The sequence below is a fragment of the Beta vulgaris genome, chromosome 1 (assembly GCF_026745355.1).
Source record: "Beta vulgaris subsp. vulgaris cultivar EL10 chromosome 1, EL10.2, whole genome shotgun sequence".
Taxonomy (NCBI): Eukaryota; Viridiplantae; Streptophyta; class Magnoliopsida; order Caryophyllales; family Amaranthaceae; genus Beta; species Beta vulgaris.
Genome location: NC_079202.1, coordinates 5363475 through 5379466, shown reverse-complemented (window position 1 = coordinate 5379466; position 15992 = coordinate 5363475). Strand labels below are relative to the sequence as shown.

The following is a 15992-nucleotide window of genomic DNA, read 5'->3' as shown; positions in this document are numbered from 1 at the left end:
TTATAGAAGAGTTCCATTATTGTCGTAACTTGTAAGAGGCCATTCGACAATGTCGTACTACAAACAACCCCCCAACTAGATTCTCTGAATCCCTCTCATATCCTTGCACCAATTACTGTAACACCCCCATGACTCCTCCTTATATAAACTAGGAGAAATTGCGGGAGTTGTTATGCCACGCATGATAATACGTAAGGCTAATCAGAGAATACAACGGAAGTCTTTTAAAATAAACTGGAAATAATTTAATACAACTGAAATACGAAAGTATGTAAATGAGTTATAAACTCGGAGACTATCCCATACTAGTCCCATCTTCAAAACAAGTCAAACCTTGACTCCAATGGTCAAGTAGTCAAACCTATAATTTAAAATAACTTAATTAAGAAAGTGCTCGTGTACTATAATTCCCATCCGGAAGCTTATGATTCTCATGCACATCAAGAACTTGTACCTGAAACTTCTCCTCTAAGCTCTGCTTGCCAAATGGGTCATCACAGGGTTGTTGAGGGAAAACAACAACCAAAAGAAAACAAAGAAACACATAAATCAGCAACGCTGAGTACATAACACAACTAACTAATGCGAATAATTATGCAGGCAATCCTCAACAACTTCGGCTTGCTCTTCTTATGACTCTACATGTGACAAGCATATAACTGTACTTACTAAATACTTTCTTTTATTATTATTTGGCAATGAACGGGCACCGTCCTCCTCTTGGAATCATACGGGCTACTATTCCTTGTGTAAGAGATCCCACACCTCTTATTGAAGTTCCATGAACTTTAAATAACTTGACTCGAGAAATTTAAGCTTGTTAGTAATGAACGAGGGTGAGAGTGAGCCTCTAGACTCAACATCTCAGAGATAAATAATATGAGTGACGCCTAGTCCACTCAAATATCTTGATAATTGGAATTCCATAAACTTGCTTGATAAAATAAAAGCATTAGCATTGTCATGCTAAGCTATATGCAGGAGTATAGTTGCACACTAACTCCCCCCTTATGTTCAATACTCATGGGGTATCTATCCCAAGAGTTTTATTGCCAAAGCCCATTATGTGAGACACAATCACAATAATATACATCTAGCAAATAAATCAATTTCTTATCTTTCTTTAACAAGTGAAAGCAACAGACACTATAAATTAAACAACTCAATTCTAAATTCTTTGAGACTTTGCTCATCTTATTACTTTAATGACTTCATGAGTCCTTTCTTACTTTCTTGAGGATCCATGATCCAATCAATTGATTCATTGCTCCAATGATTCAACTACTTGTGAGACCTTGCTCAATAACTTTAAACTTGTGAGACCTTGCTCAATAACCTTAAAACTTGTGAGACCTTGCTCAACAAAATATAACTTCTCATGAGACCTTGCTCAATAATATATGTAACTTCTAATGAGACCATGCTCGATAAAATATATAACTTATAATGAGACCTTGCTTAATAAAATACATGACTTATGATGAGACCTTGCTCAATAAAATATATAATCTCAAATAAGACCACCATGCTCAATAAAATATATAACTTCAAATAAGACCTTGCTCAATAAAATAAATAAATTCTAATGAGACCATGCTCAATAAAATATTCTCAGGCAAGTCCTAGCTTCAAGAATAAATTTAATGACTTTAATAACTTTAATCATGCTCAAAAGCAATAATCATCAATCACATGCTTTTCAAATATAGGAATAAGTCAAAAGTTCCATCCCTAATCTCCTTTCTAAGTTCTCAACATGTAGTCAAACAATTATAAGGCATAAGCCTCTCCTTACTGCTCATGCTCAATAAATAACCTTTAATATACGAAAGTCAAAGGTCAAAGTCAAGTGTGTGTACCTACCAACAATAAAGTACTATCAATTAGAACTTACCAACAACAATTCAAGGCTACTAATAAATAAAAATGAGCACTTTTGAAATAATAATAAAGCTGATTTTTTTTTCAAAATGCTTTAAAACTATTTTTAAGTCATAAACTTGAGAACCTTTACTAGTAGGCAAACCCCACTACATAATAATATTTAAAACTTCTTAAAAATTAATTATTTATTAATTTAATTACTGCTGTAAATTAATTAATTAATAATAACATAATTTTTTATTTTTTTTTTACATTTGGTCGAAAACCACAACCCAACCCACAACTAACCCTCACCGGCGCCACCACGAGACACCACCACCACCGGCGCGATAGTGGTAGGACGACGCGCGTGCCCAGTCGCTGCCACCACGACAGTGGCCACGCACTCCCGTCGAAGCTTGCCGGCGAAACACCACGATGGTGGCCGGAAATTGCAAGCAAAGAGGGAGAGAAGAGAGAAAAAATAGGAAGAAACCCACAAAATTTCAGAAAAATAATTATCTTTTTGCTTCCCTTTGCTATTTGCAAGATCTTCCTATAATTTTCAAAAACAAAAACTAGATTAGAACTTGAATCTTTGAAAAAATTGCTTGAAGAAAACTAGAGTTTGAGAGAGAAAAGGAACCTCCTTACTCCTTCTTGAAGAAAGTGGCTAGTAGAATGATGGAGAAGATGGGAAACTATGGTTTCCCTTTTTATAGTGGTAGTCAATTTGGTGAAAAGACAAAATCCCTTACTCATCAAATTGCCAAAATACATTTGATGATAATTTCCAAAATAATCTTCCTACTAATATTAATAAATACTTTCTTGAAAATACTAAAATACTTCTTTGTGGAAATACTCAAATACTTTTGGTAAAATGACCAAAATACCCTTCTGCTCTTAAATACTGAAATTAAATAGCTTTAATAATTAAAATGATTAAAACTATTTAATTAAATATCTTAAACATATGGGAGATTACAGTCTACCCCCCTCAAAATAAGTTTCGTCCTGAAACTTAAACAAAACCTCCTCTCTTATCCAAACTTTCAACTTTGAAAACTCATGAGCATTATGCCCTAATATAGTTCTTTCTTAAGAAGTAGCCAAATAATACGCTACTAAGTAGAACAAGTAGCCAAATAATACGCTACTGCGTAAAACAAGTAGTCAAATAATATGCTACTAATAAAACAAGTAGCCAAATAATACGCTACTAAATAAAACAAGTAGCCAAATAATAAGCTACTCAATAAAACTTTTGCCTTGAATGTCTGAACTATGAAATATTTACTATTTACTTTGCTTGAAAAGTTTTCCTTGAAAACTCTAAAAATAGTGCACAAATGCAACAAATTCTTACTAATTTCTAGCAAAATGCGCGCACGCACTCTACCCCCCTTAAAGGAGTTACGTCCCGGAACTCAACTCACCTAGTCGAAGAGCTCAGGATACTTCTTTCTCATCTCGTCTTCAGCCTCCCAGGTAGCCTCTTCGGTACGCTGGTTAGACCACAAAACCTTGAGTATCTTTATATCTTTATTTCTTGTACTCCTCACCTTAGAGTCCAAGATCTTTACTGGTCTCTCTTCAAAAGAAAGCGTCTCATCCACTTCTATAATCTCGGGATCTAATACGTGAGACTTATCGGGCACATATCTCTTTAGTTGGGATACATGGAACACATTATGCACCTTTCCCAAGTTATTTGGCAAATCTAAACGATAAGCCAATCTTCCAATTCTTTCAATAATGTCATAGGACCTATAAACTTGGGCTAAGCTTTCCTTTTTGCCCAAAACGCATCACCCCTTTCATAGGTGACACCTTCAGTAAGACTTTCTCGCCTACTTGATACTCCTATCTCTTCTATTCTGATCTGCATAAGCCTTTTGACGATCCTGGGCCGCCCTCATCTTCTCACGGATATATCTCACTTGATTCACGGTATCTTCAATCATTTGCGGTCCCAAAGTAACCGTCTCGCTAATATCATTCCAGCACAATGGACTGCGACATTTTCGACCGTAAAGCTTCAAAAGGAGCCATCTTAATGCTAGAATGGTAGCTATTATTGTATGAGAATTCTATTAAAGCCAACATCTCATCCCAAGTCTTAGGGTAATCTAAGGCACACGCCCTCAACATATCCTCGAGAGTCTGAATGGTTCTTTCCGATTGACCATCAGTTGCTGGATGAAAAGTTGTACTCTTAAGCACATCGGTCCCAAAAGCTTTCTGTAATGCCTCCCAAAAATGAGATAAGAATCTTGAATCTCTATCAGACACAATAGTGGAAGGAACTCCATGATGCCTCACCACTTGGTCTACATATACTTTACCACACTGTTCCATCGACCAGTTTTCCTTCATTGGAATAAATTTTGCTACCTTGGTTAGTGTATCTACGATCACCCAAACTTTGGTGAATCCTTTCACTGTCCCGAGAAGACGTACAACGAAATCCATTGCAATGTCATCCCACTTCCACTCAGGCACTGGTAACAGTTGAATCGTCCCTTGAGGTCTCTTGTGTTCGCTCTTCACTTTCTGCAAGTCAAACACCTAGCAACATATTCAGCCACTTCTCTCTTCATATTGTTCCACCAGAACATTAGCTTCAAGTCCTTACACAATTTATCCCCTTCAAGGTGGATAGAATAAGTCGTGTTGTGCCCTTATTTCATAACTTTCTCTTTCAACTCGGTGCAACTCGACGGTATGCACCACCTTCCATTGAATCGGACACTTTCATCATCATGGATGTTAAACTCCTTTGTCTTCTTCTCTTCAATCAACTTCTTTATCTTCTCCATTTCCTCATTCCCTTCTTGAGCCTTTAAAATTTCTTCATTCAATTCTGACTGGATTGAAATGGCATTTAAGCATGCTTCCACTCCACTACTCCCAACAACTTCAATGTTGAGCTTCCTAAACTCGTCACACAATTTCTCTGGAAGTACCAAAGTACTTAAACTATGGCTAGACTTACGACTTAACGCGTCGGCAACGACGTTTGCCTTTCCTTCATGGTATAAGATCTCAATATCATAGTCATTCACCAACTCCAACCATCTTCTCTGTCTCATATTCAAATCCTTTCTGAGTATACAAATACTTCAGACTCTTGTGATCTGTATACAACTTTACCTTCACTCCATAAAGTAGTGTCGCCAAATCTTCAAAGCAAACACTATTGCGGCTAATTCTAGATCATGGGTTGGGTAATTCACTTCGTACTTTCAATTGCCTAGAAGCGTAGGCTATAACCTTTCGTTTTGCATCAACACACACCCTAAACCATTTTTGAAGCCGTCACTATATACCTCCAACTCAGCATTTTCCTCTGGTAACAGTCAAATATCGGAGTGTAGTCAACAACTCCTTAAGCTTCTTAAAGGCTTTCTCACACTCCTCGGTCCATATGAACTTCGTATCCTTCTTCATAAGACTAGTCATTGGTTTAGCTACCCTCAAAAATCATTCACAAAACGTCTATAGTAGCCGGCTAGACCCAAGAAATTCCTTAATTATATCAGTAACATTCCTAGGTGTAGGCCATTCGCTCACTGCGGGTATCTTCGACGGATCTACGGAAATTCCCTTCTTTGACACAATGTGGCCAAGAAACGCCACTTCTTCCATCCAAAATTCACACTTCGAGAACTTTGCATAAAGCTGATGTTCCCTAAGTGTAGATAATACCAATCTCAAGTGCTCTTCATGCTCATCCTTGTTCTTCGAGTAGATAAGGATATCGTTGATGAATACGACTACAAATTTGTCCAAATACTCTCGAAACACTCTATTCATGAGGTCCATAAACATTGCTGGTGCATTGGTTAAACCAAATGGCATGACGATGAACTCATAGTGACCATACCTCGTCCTAAAGGCAGTCTTTGGTATGTCCTTATCCCCAATCTGCAATTGGTGATACCCCCGACCTCAAGTCTATCTTTGAAAATATTCCAGCTCCTCTTAATTGATCGAATAGGTCGTCAATCCTCGGTAACGGATACTTATTCTTAATAGTCACCTTGTTGAGATCTCTATAATCGATATATAGCCTCAAGCTCCCATCCTTCTTCTTCACGAACAAAACAGGCGCTCCCCATGGGGAATAACTAGGTCTAATGTACCCTTTTCTCGAGTAACTCCTCTAGTTGCTTGTTGAGCTCCTTCATCTCTGCTGGAGCCATTCTATAGGGTGCTTTGGATATAGGGGCAGTTCCAGAAACTAAGTCTATGGTGAATTCTAACTCCCTTTGAGGTGGCATTACCGGTATATCTTCCGAAAATACGTCTGGGAACTCATTCACCACCTTCACATGTTCTATCTTAAGCTTATCTTCTTCCAACCCCTGCACACTACACAAGAACAACGGAGCCCCCTTACTCCCTTGCTTTACCAAATTAAGGCTGAAATTATCTTAATCCTACCTTCTTGTGGTTTAGTCTAGAAAGTCGCCTTTTTTCCATTCTTATTCCTCAATCTCACCTTTTGTTCTCCACAAAGAATTTCGGCTTTATACTCCTTAAGCCAATCCATTCCTAAAATGATCTCCAAGTCTTCTAACGGAAACTCTATGAGGTTGGTTTCAAAATCTACATCTCCAATTCTCACAAGGACGTTCTCATATACTCTTGACCAAGTTACTACTTCCCCAGATGGTAACATAATAGGAATTTCAATATCTCTAGGGTTTTCTAAGCCATATTTTAAAACAACTAACTTTGCAACAGATGAACGTTCGGCTCCTGAATCAAATAAAGCTTTAGCAAAAGTGGAATTAATGAAAACATTACCCGTAACTACGTCATTAGACGTCTCAGCTACTCTAGCACTTATGGCATTCAATCTTGCTACTGCAGGCACACTAGGGCCATCTCCACTCGAAACGGTCTTGTTGTTCCCATTTTGCTTGTTCCCACCTTGATAATTGTTGCCTCCTGAGTGGTTTCGATTTCCCTGACTAAACTGGTTTCCGCTCTTTCCCTTATCAGTCTTTAACTCAGGGTTCTTGGAGAAGCACCCATACTCTCAGTGACCCAATTTGTGGCAGTAGTTATATTTCACTAGCTTTCCTTCACAACCCTTTCCGGGATGATTGTAAGGGCACCTCTTGCAGAAATACACGCGTTCGTCTCCTCGCTTTCCCTTATTAAGACTATTTCCACCCTTTTGTTCCCTCCTTGGTGAAAGTTATTTTGAGGCTTGAACTTCTTGTCGTTCCTCTGGAAATTCTGACTAGGATTCTCCTTTCTCTTGTTGTTTGAGCTCTCAACTCCAGCTTGTTTCAAGTAGGAACCTAAATGAGCAGCTCTATCATATACTTCTTTTAAGGTCCTGAAAGTTGAACCTCCTAGCCTAAGCTTCACCTCAAGACTAAGTCCAATCTCGAACCTAATGGCCTTTCTTTCCTCAGTAGGTACTAACTCTAGAGCAAACTTTATCAATCCTACAAACTTCTCATAGTACTGCTCCACCGTCATCTAACCTTGCTTTAACTCATCAAACTCAGTGGCCTTTTGCCTCCTTAGGAAATGGGATAAAATTTTCTCCTTCATAGCTCCTCCGAAAGGCTTCTAATCAAAGACATGCCTCGCCATTAACATCTCCTTATGTTGCGACCACCAAAAATCGGCTTCCTCCTTGAGGTAGTACGCAGCTATAGCTACCTTCCTATTATCTGGGGATTGGATAGCATCGAATAACTTCTCAAAATCCCTAAACCAATTATCAAGCTTGACATGATCACCTTTCCCATCATAAGAAGGCGGTTTACTATCACTAACCCTCTTAAACCAACCAACAGACTTCTTCTTCGAAGGACCTCTGCTAGCTAAATTCTTAGTCACTCGGACTAAATTCCTCAGCTGAGCATCAACTCTAGCATTTCTATTGGCCATTGATCTGGCCAAGAAAAAAAATTCGACTTAAAAATCGCTTATTGACCCTCAATATAGGTCAAAACTACTAAGCAAATGTCACGCTGACATTTAATTCTCGATTTCCTCTCCAAGGAACTTTTAGACTAACTCTCTTACTGGAGTAGCAGATTATAGCAAAACTAGCACTATTTTGTAGTCATACTACACCTTTCAGTCCAAACTGGACTCCATGCAAGTAGAAAATACCAATCACGTTGCAATCAAACACTTAGTCACATAATACACATCAAGAATGCTACTAGACCTCAGAACACTTACTAATCTAAGGCACATAAAGACTTAGTGACTAATGCGATGCAATGTACATATGCATATGCAATTCCCTTTCCTTTGCAATTCGACTTTGAAATACTTTTAAGTTCGAAAACTTTTGTAAAATAAAGGTAATATAACCCTTAGAGAAATCACGACCAAAATACCCTTCTGCTCTGATACCCCTTTGTAACACCCCCACGACTCCTCCTTATATAAACTACGAGAAATTGCGGGAGTTGTTATGCCACGCATGATAATACGTAAGGCCAATCAGAGAATACGGCGAAAGTATTTTAAAATAAACTGGAAATACTTTAATACAACTGAAATAAGAAAGTATGTAAATGAGTTACAAACTCGGAGGCTATCCCATACTAGTCCCATCTTCAAAACAGTTAAACCTTGACCCCAATGGTAAAGTAGTCAAACCTATAATTTAAAATAACTTAATTAAGAAAGTGCTCGTGTACTATAATTTCCATCCGGATGCTTATGATTCCCATGCACATCAAGAACTTGTACTTGAAACTTCTCCTCTAAGCTCTGCTCGCCAAATGGGTCATCACAGGGTTGTTGAGGGAAAACAACAACCAAAAGAAAACAAAGAAAAACATATATCAGCAACGCTGAGTACATAACACAACTAACTAATTCGAATAATAATGCATGCAATCCTCAGCAACTTCGGCTTGCTCTTCTTATGACTCTACATGCGACAAGCATATAACTGTACTTACTAAATACTTTCTTTTATTATTATTTGGCAAAGAACGGGCACCGTCCTCCTGCTTGGAGTCATATGGCCTACTATTCCTTGTGTAAAAGATCACACACCTCTTACTAAAGTTCCATGAACTTTAAATAACTTGACTCGAGAAATTTAAGCTTGTTAGTAATGAACGAGGGTGAGAGTGAGCCTCTAGACTCAACATCTCAGAGATAAATAATACGAGTGACGCCTAGTCCACTCAAATATCTTGATAATTGGAATTCCATAAACTTGCTTGATAAAATAAAAGCATTAGCATCGTCATGCTAAGCTATATGCAGGAGTATAGTTGCACACTAACTCCCCCCTTATGTTCAATACTCATGGGGGATTTCCCAAGAGTTTTATTGCCAAAGCCCATTATGTGAGACACAATCACAATAATATACATCTAGCAAATAAATCAATTTCTTATCTTTCTTTAACAAGTGAAGCAACAAACACTATAAATTAACAACTCAATTCTAAATTCTTTGAACTTGCTCATCTTATTACTTTAATGACTCCATGAGTCCTTTCTTACTTTCTTAAGGATCCATGATCCATTCAATTGAGTCATTGCTCCAATGATTCAACTACTTGTGAGACCTTGCTCAATAACTTTAAACTTGTGAGACCTTGCTCAATAACTTTAAAACTTGTGAGACCTTGCTCAACAAAATATAACTTCTCATGAGACCTTGCTCAATAATATATGTAACTTCTAATGAGACAATGCTCAATAAAATATATAACTTATAATGAGTCCTTGCTCAATAAAATACATGACTTATGATGAGACCTTGCTCAATAAAATATATAACCTCAAATGAGACCATGCTCAATAAAATATATAACTTCAAATAAGACCTTGCTCAATAAAATAAATAACTTCTAATGAGACCATGCTCAATAAAATATTCTCAGGCAAGTCCTAGCTTCAAGAATAAATTTAATGACTTTAATCATGCTCAAAAGCAATAATCATCAATCACATGCTTTTCAAATATAGGAATAAGTCAAAAGATCCATTCCTAATCTCCTTTCTAAGTTCTCAACATGTACTCAAACAATTATAAGGCATAAGCCTCTCCTTACTCCTCATGCTCAATAAATAACCTTTAATATACGAAAGTCAAAGGTCAAAGTCAAGTGTATGTACCTTGATAATACACAAAAATCAACAGTCAAAAGTTTGACTGGCTTTTATTATGTTTGAAACCTACCAACAATAAAATATTATCAATTACTACCTCCGTTTCCTAAAGATCTTCCTTGTTACTGTTATTACAGAAACCAATGAGAATCAAGTTGTGTGGGGTGTGGGGTGGGTAAAGTAGGAGAGTGAAAGGGGTTAAGATAAACAAATAAAAAGGGTTAAAGTAGGAGATAGGAAGGGAGTAAAATTGAATTAATAAGGTAATGGTGGACCATATAATAGGGACATGAGAGGGTAAAAAGGAGAAAAAAATTTCAAAGAAGGAATAAAGTAAAAGAGGGAAGATCTTTTGGAAACGCACTTAAACGAAAAGAGGGAAGATCTTTAGGAAACGGAGTGAGTAGTACTTACCAACAACAATTCAAGGCTACTAATAAATAAAATTAGCACTTTTAAAATAATAATAAAGCTGATTTTTCTTTCAAAATGCTTTAAAACTATTTTTAAGTCATAAACTTGAGAACCTTTACTAGTAGGCAAAACCCACTACATAATAATATTTAAAACTTCTTAAAAATTAATTATTATTAATTTAATTACTGTTGTAAATTGATTAATAAATAATAACAATTTTTTTTATATTTTACACGTGGTTCGAAAACCACAACCCACAACTAGTTTTTAAACGGACAGTGGCCACGCACTCCCGTCGAAGCTCGCCGTCGAAACACCACGATGGTGGCCGAAAATTGCAAGCAAAGAGGGGAGAGAAAGAGAGAGAGAAATAGGGAAGAAGACCACTAAAATTTCAGAAAAATAATTACCTTTTTGCTTCCCTTTGATATTTGCAAGATCTTCCTATAATTTTCAAAAACAAAAACTATATTAGAACTTGAATCTTTGAAGAAATTGCTTGAAGAAAACTAGAGTTTGAATGAGAAAACGAACCTCCTTACTCCTTTTTGAAGAAAGTGGCTAGTAGAAGGATGGAGAATGATGGGGAAACTAGGGTTTTTTTCCTTTTTATAGTGGTTGTCAATTTGGTCAAAAGACTAAAATACCCTTACTCATCAAATTGCCAAAATATATTTGATGATCAATTTCCAAATAATCTTCCTATTAATATTAATAAAATAATTTCTTGAAAATGCTAAAATACTTCTTTGTGGAAATACTTAAATGCTCTTTTGGTAAAATGACCAAAATACCCTTCTGCTCTTATATACCGAAATTAAATAGCTTTAATCATTCAAATTGATTAACACTATTTAATTAAATATCTTTAAAATATGGGGATTACAAGTACAAATCGTACCAACTGCTAGAATATATGAAAATACTCCTATTTTTATTATTCACAATATTGTTGTATATCTTTTAGTTAGTTTCCTATTTTAAAGGATATGTGATTACTATATTTTCCTGGTATATAACATTAGTTTGTATTGACTTTGGAAATTAAGGAAAATATTCTTTCATAGTATGAGGTTTCTTTGTTAATTAATCCTCTTTCTCTCTTCCGCTTTCAACCTAGCCGTTTCCCACGCCTAGTCCTCCGGCCACCATGACTGGCACATCGAGCGCTTCATCCTCTTCCTATTCTCCCTCTCTTTCTCATCTTGCTACTTCTAACATCAAACACAATGTTCCTATCATTCTTGACATGAAAATGGTTCAATACTCTACGTGGGCGGAGTTAGTCAAAATCCATGCTCGTTCAAATCGGGTGATCCACCATATTATTTGCTCGAAAAAGGCCAAAGCTCCTGTGACGGATGATGAAAAGGAGTGGTCCACCATTGACGCCACTTTGCTCAAGTGGATCTACGGTACAATTTCCGCTGATTTGCTTAACATTATTCTTGAGCCTGATTCAACGGCTTAACAAGCATAAGAACGATTGCGGGATATTTTCTTAGACAACAAGACATCCCACTCGGTCTCACTTGAACAAGAATTATCCAATACTAATATGGAGGATTTTTCTAATGCTTCGGCATATTGCCAACGACTCAAAATGTTGGCGGATCAGTTGAAAAATGTAAGGTCCCCGATTTCAAATAATTGGTTGGTGTTACAATTGGTGGCCAGGCTCACGGACGCCTACAATGGGGTTGGAACACTTCTCCATCAAAGTAACCCTTTACCTAAGTTTTATCAAGCTAGATCCATGTTGGTTCTTGAAGAAGCAGGCTTTGCCAAAAAGGCCTCCGTCGGTTTCTCTCCATCGGCTAATGTCATGGCTTATAATGATGACACTATTTCCGACCCTCCTCCTTCTCGTGGTAATAAAAAGCACTACAAAAATCCGCATAATAATACTCAAAACCGGGACTCCGTTCACAAGGGTGGCAATTTCGGTGTGTCGTCTGGTGGAGGCCGCGGTGGCCGCAACCATCACAGCGGTGGCAGGCGCCACAACGGCAACCCGCAGCAGTCGTCAGGTCCCCAGCAATCGTGGAACAGCAGTCCCGACACCTTACAACAACACTTACCCATGTGGCCTTGGGCATATCCTCCTTGCCCATACCCCAGCAATGGTTAGGCCAGGCCCAACACCTCAGGCCTAATCTGCCACAGCAGGGCAGCAGTGTGCTTGGGCCGCATCCCCAGGCCTACAGTGCCGAAACTCAATAGTCCCTTCTCACGGACATCGAGTAAGCCATGCATACTCTCGGAATTAATCCTCCGGATCTGAATTGGTATATGGACAACGGTGCCACTTCCCACATGACCAATTCCCAAGGTAATATTTTGTCTTATTTGAGTTTGAGCAAAAATGATGGTATTATTATTGGAAATGGTCATAGTATTCCGATTTGTGGTTATGAAAATGTCATTTTACATTCCCCTAACCCTCCTTTGGCCCTTAAAAATGTGTTGCATGCTCCTAAGTTAATCAAAAACTTAGTTTTCGTTCGAAAATTTACCACTAATAATTCTATGTCTGTCGAATTTGATCCATTTGGGTTTTCTGTGAAGGATTTTCGGACGGGGATGCCAATCATGAGATGTGAGAGTCGGGCTGCCCTTTATCCAGTCACTTTTTCCATCCAGCATCATGCCCAGCCTCACTCTAGCTTTGCTGCTCTTGCACCATCCTTATGGCATGATCGTCTGGGTCATCCTGGTGCTCCTATCTTAGAGTTTCTTAGGCGCAAACATCTTATTTCCTGTAATAAATCATGTTATTCAAATGTTTGTTCATCGTGTCCCCTTGGTAAACAAGTTAAATTACCTTTTGTAGCTTCTAATTCTCATACTTCGTTGCCATTTGATATTGTTCATTGTGATTTATGGACATCTCTAGTTTTGAGCTCTACGGGCCATCGCTATTATCTTGTTGTGTTAAATGATTATTCAAATTTTCTGTGGACTTTTCCTATTGCAAAGAAATCCCAAGTTTACACCAAATTCTTAGAATTTCACGCCTATGTCCACACACAATTTGAAAAAGATATTAAAAAAATACAATGTGATAATGGGAGGGAGTTTGATAATGCACCGTTTTGGGATTTTTGTAAAACTCATGGGTTGCCTTTTCGTCTCTCATGTCCTTACATCTCCTCTCAAAATCGTAAATCTGAATGGAAAATTCGATCCATTAACAATATTGTTCGTACTCTCCTTGCCCATGCTTCGCTTCCCTCTACCTTTTGGCATCATGGTTTACAAATGGCAACGTATCTTCTAAATATTCTTCCAAGCAAGATGATTGCCTATTAATCTCCACTTCAAATCCTCTACAATAAAGAACCTTCCTATTCTCATGTTCGGGTCTTTGGGTGTCTTTGCTTTCCTCTTTATCCGTCCGCCACTATCTATAAACTCCAAGCCCGCTCCGCTCCTTGTGTCTTCTTGGGCTATCCGGATAATCATCGTGGCTATAAATGCTATGATCCGTCCTATCAAAAAATCATTATTAGTAGACATGTGATCTTTGATGAACGTTCTTCCCATTCGATAAGCTTCATACACCATCTACTACTTTCTATGATTTTATTTCCTTTCCTTTGGACTTGCTCATGCTCGCCTTCACCCAAGCCCAAACACAATCCCAAGCACCACAAAATTCAGCTCCCCGCAATCCCATTACCCATGTTAGGCCTCCTTCTGGGCCACACACTCCTCTGGATTCTCACCCAGCCGCACGTGGGCCTTCCCCCACTTGTGCACTCACTAACCCTGTACCCCCCCTAATGGTCAGCACTCCTCTATGGGCCTTCCAGCCAAGACCCCTCCTTCAAAAATGCCCGCTCCTCTGATGGGCCTTCCGGCCCAAACCCTGCCTTCACAAATGGTTCGCCGACTGTCCTACCCCATCTCCCATCTCCAGTTCCTTGTCCACCTAAGTCACATGTGGTTACTCGGAGCCAAAATGGGATCTTTAAGACCAAAAAGTTTGTCTCTCCTTATACTCATGTTGCCCCTATTCCTTGTAACCCTATACGGCACTACGTGACCCAAATTGGAAATTGGCCATGGATGATGAATATCAGGTTCTTATAAAAAAATGAGACATGGGAAATGGTACCTCGTCCATCGTCTAATGCTAATATAATTCGTTTTATGTGGATTTTTGTTCATATGTTTAAAGCTGGTGGTTCTTTTGAAAGGTATAAAGCTCGTCTTGTAGGTGATGGCAAGACTCAGCAGGTGGGGATTGATTGTGGTGAAACTTTTAGCCCGGTGGTCAAACCGGCCACCATTCGGATCGTTCTTAGTCTTGCTTTATCAAAGAAATGGTCTCTTCATCAACTTGGTGTCAAGAACGCATTTATTCATGGTCAGTTAAATGAAACTGTTTACATGCATCAACCAGTTGGCTATCGGGATCCTCAGTCTCCGAATCATGTGTGCCTCTTAAAGAAGTCTCTTTATGGACTCAAACAGGTCCCTAGAGATTGGTATCGTCGGTTTATTGATGACGAAGGTTTTTGCAATAGTCGGTCCGATCAATCACTACATTTATCGTTGAGGTAATGATATGGCCTATCTTCTCCTATATGTTGACGATATTATTCTCACTGCTTCATTTGCTACTTTGCGAAAATCTATCATGGTTCTCCTTGGTTTTGAATTTGCTATGAAGGACTTGGGTCCTTTGAGTTATTTTTTGGGTATTGTTGTCACCCAACATGCAGGGAGTCTCTTCTTGTCTCAACGCAAATATGCTGAAGAAATAATTGAGAGAGCAGGCATGGCCGCTTATAAGCCATCTCCCACGGCCGTTGACACGAGACAGAAACTCAGTGCTACTTCTACTACCAAGTGCTCCGATCTGGCTCTCTATCGCCGTCTTGCTGGTGCTCTTCAGTATTTGACTTTTACTCTACCCGACATCTCTTATGCAGTACAGCAAATCTGTCTCTTCATGCATCAACCTATGGAGGAACACATGCACGCTCTGAAACGTATTGTCCTCTACGTTAAGGGTTCACTTCATCATGGTCTTCCCTTAGCTTGTATCCTTCCTCAGTTTGGACTCTGGCCTCCTATACAGATGGTCATTGGGGTGGGTGGGTAAAACCCCGAATTTTTAACTAATTTTATTATTTACCAATTATGTTTATTATCTTAATTTTGTCCTAACGATTTTTCGAAATGATCATGTTAAGGTTATTTTCTAAAATATACTACATTTAGTTTAATTATTTTAATAGTTAAGTTATGATGGTAGTGATTTACTTATTATGTAGTGTATATTTTTCATATCTTCTTGACTTTGGAAAATCACCATGACCACACAACTCATGTTCTTCCTCAAGCTTCATGACCTTGCTCCCCAGGCTTCTAGAACTCCTTGCTCCCAAGTATTCTTCACCATTAAGTCTTCATTAGTTTAATGGAGTTTTTCTTCCTAAAACCACTATAAATAGTAGGTTAATTCCACATTTCTCATCCACTTGAAAATTACAAACTATAACCACAACCTCCATTTACACCATCAAATAAAAATCTGAATTTTCATTGATGTGTCTTATTCTTTTTGAGTACCCATGAATG

The 15992-nt window shown here is 38.2% G+C and overlaps 2 protein-coding genes across 2 annotated transcripts; both read left to right on the top strand.

Moving 5' to 3' along the window:
• Positions 1 to 11958: 11958 nt before the first annotated feature.
• LOC104905799 (uncharacterized) lies at positions 11959 to 12531 on the top strand. Its single transcript, XM_010694436.1, has one exon. It carries the CDS (start codon positions 11959 to 11961, stop codon positions 12529 to 12531), a length of 573 nt encoding a protein of 190 aa, XP_010692738.1.
• A 2442-nt stretch (positions 12532 to 14973) lies between these two features.
• LOC125494425 (uncharacterized mitochondrial protein AtMg00810-like) lies at positions 14974 to 15513 on the top strand. The gene has a single exon (XM_048637983.1). The coding sequence runs from the start codon at positions 14974 to 14976 to the stop codon at positions 15511 to 15513; it is 540 nt and encodes a 179-aa protein (XP_048493940.1).
• Positions 15514 to 15992: the final 479 nt, after the last annotated feature.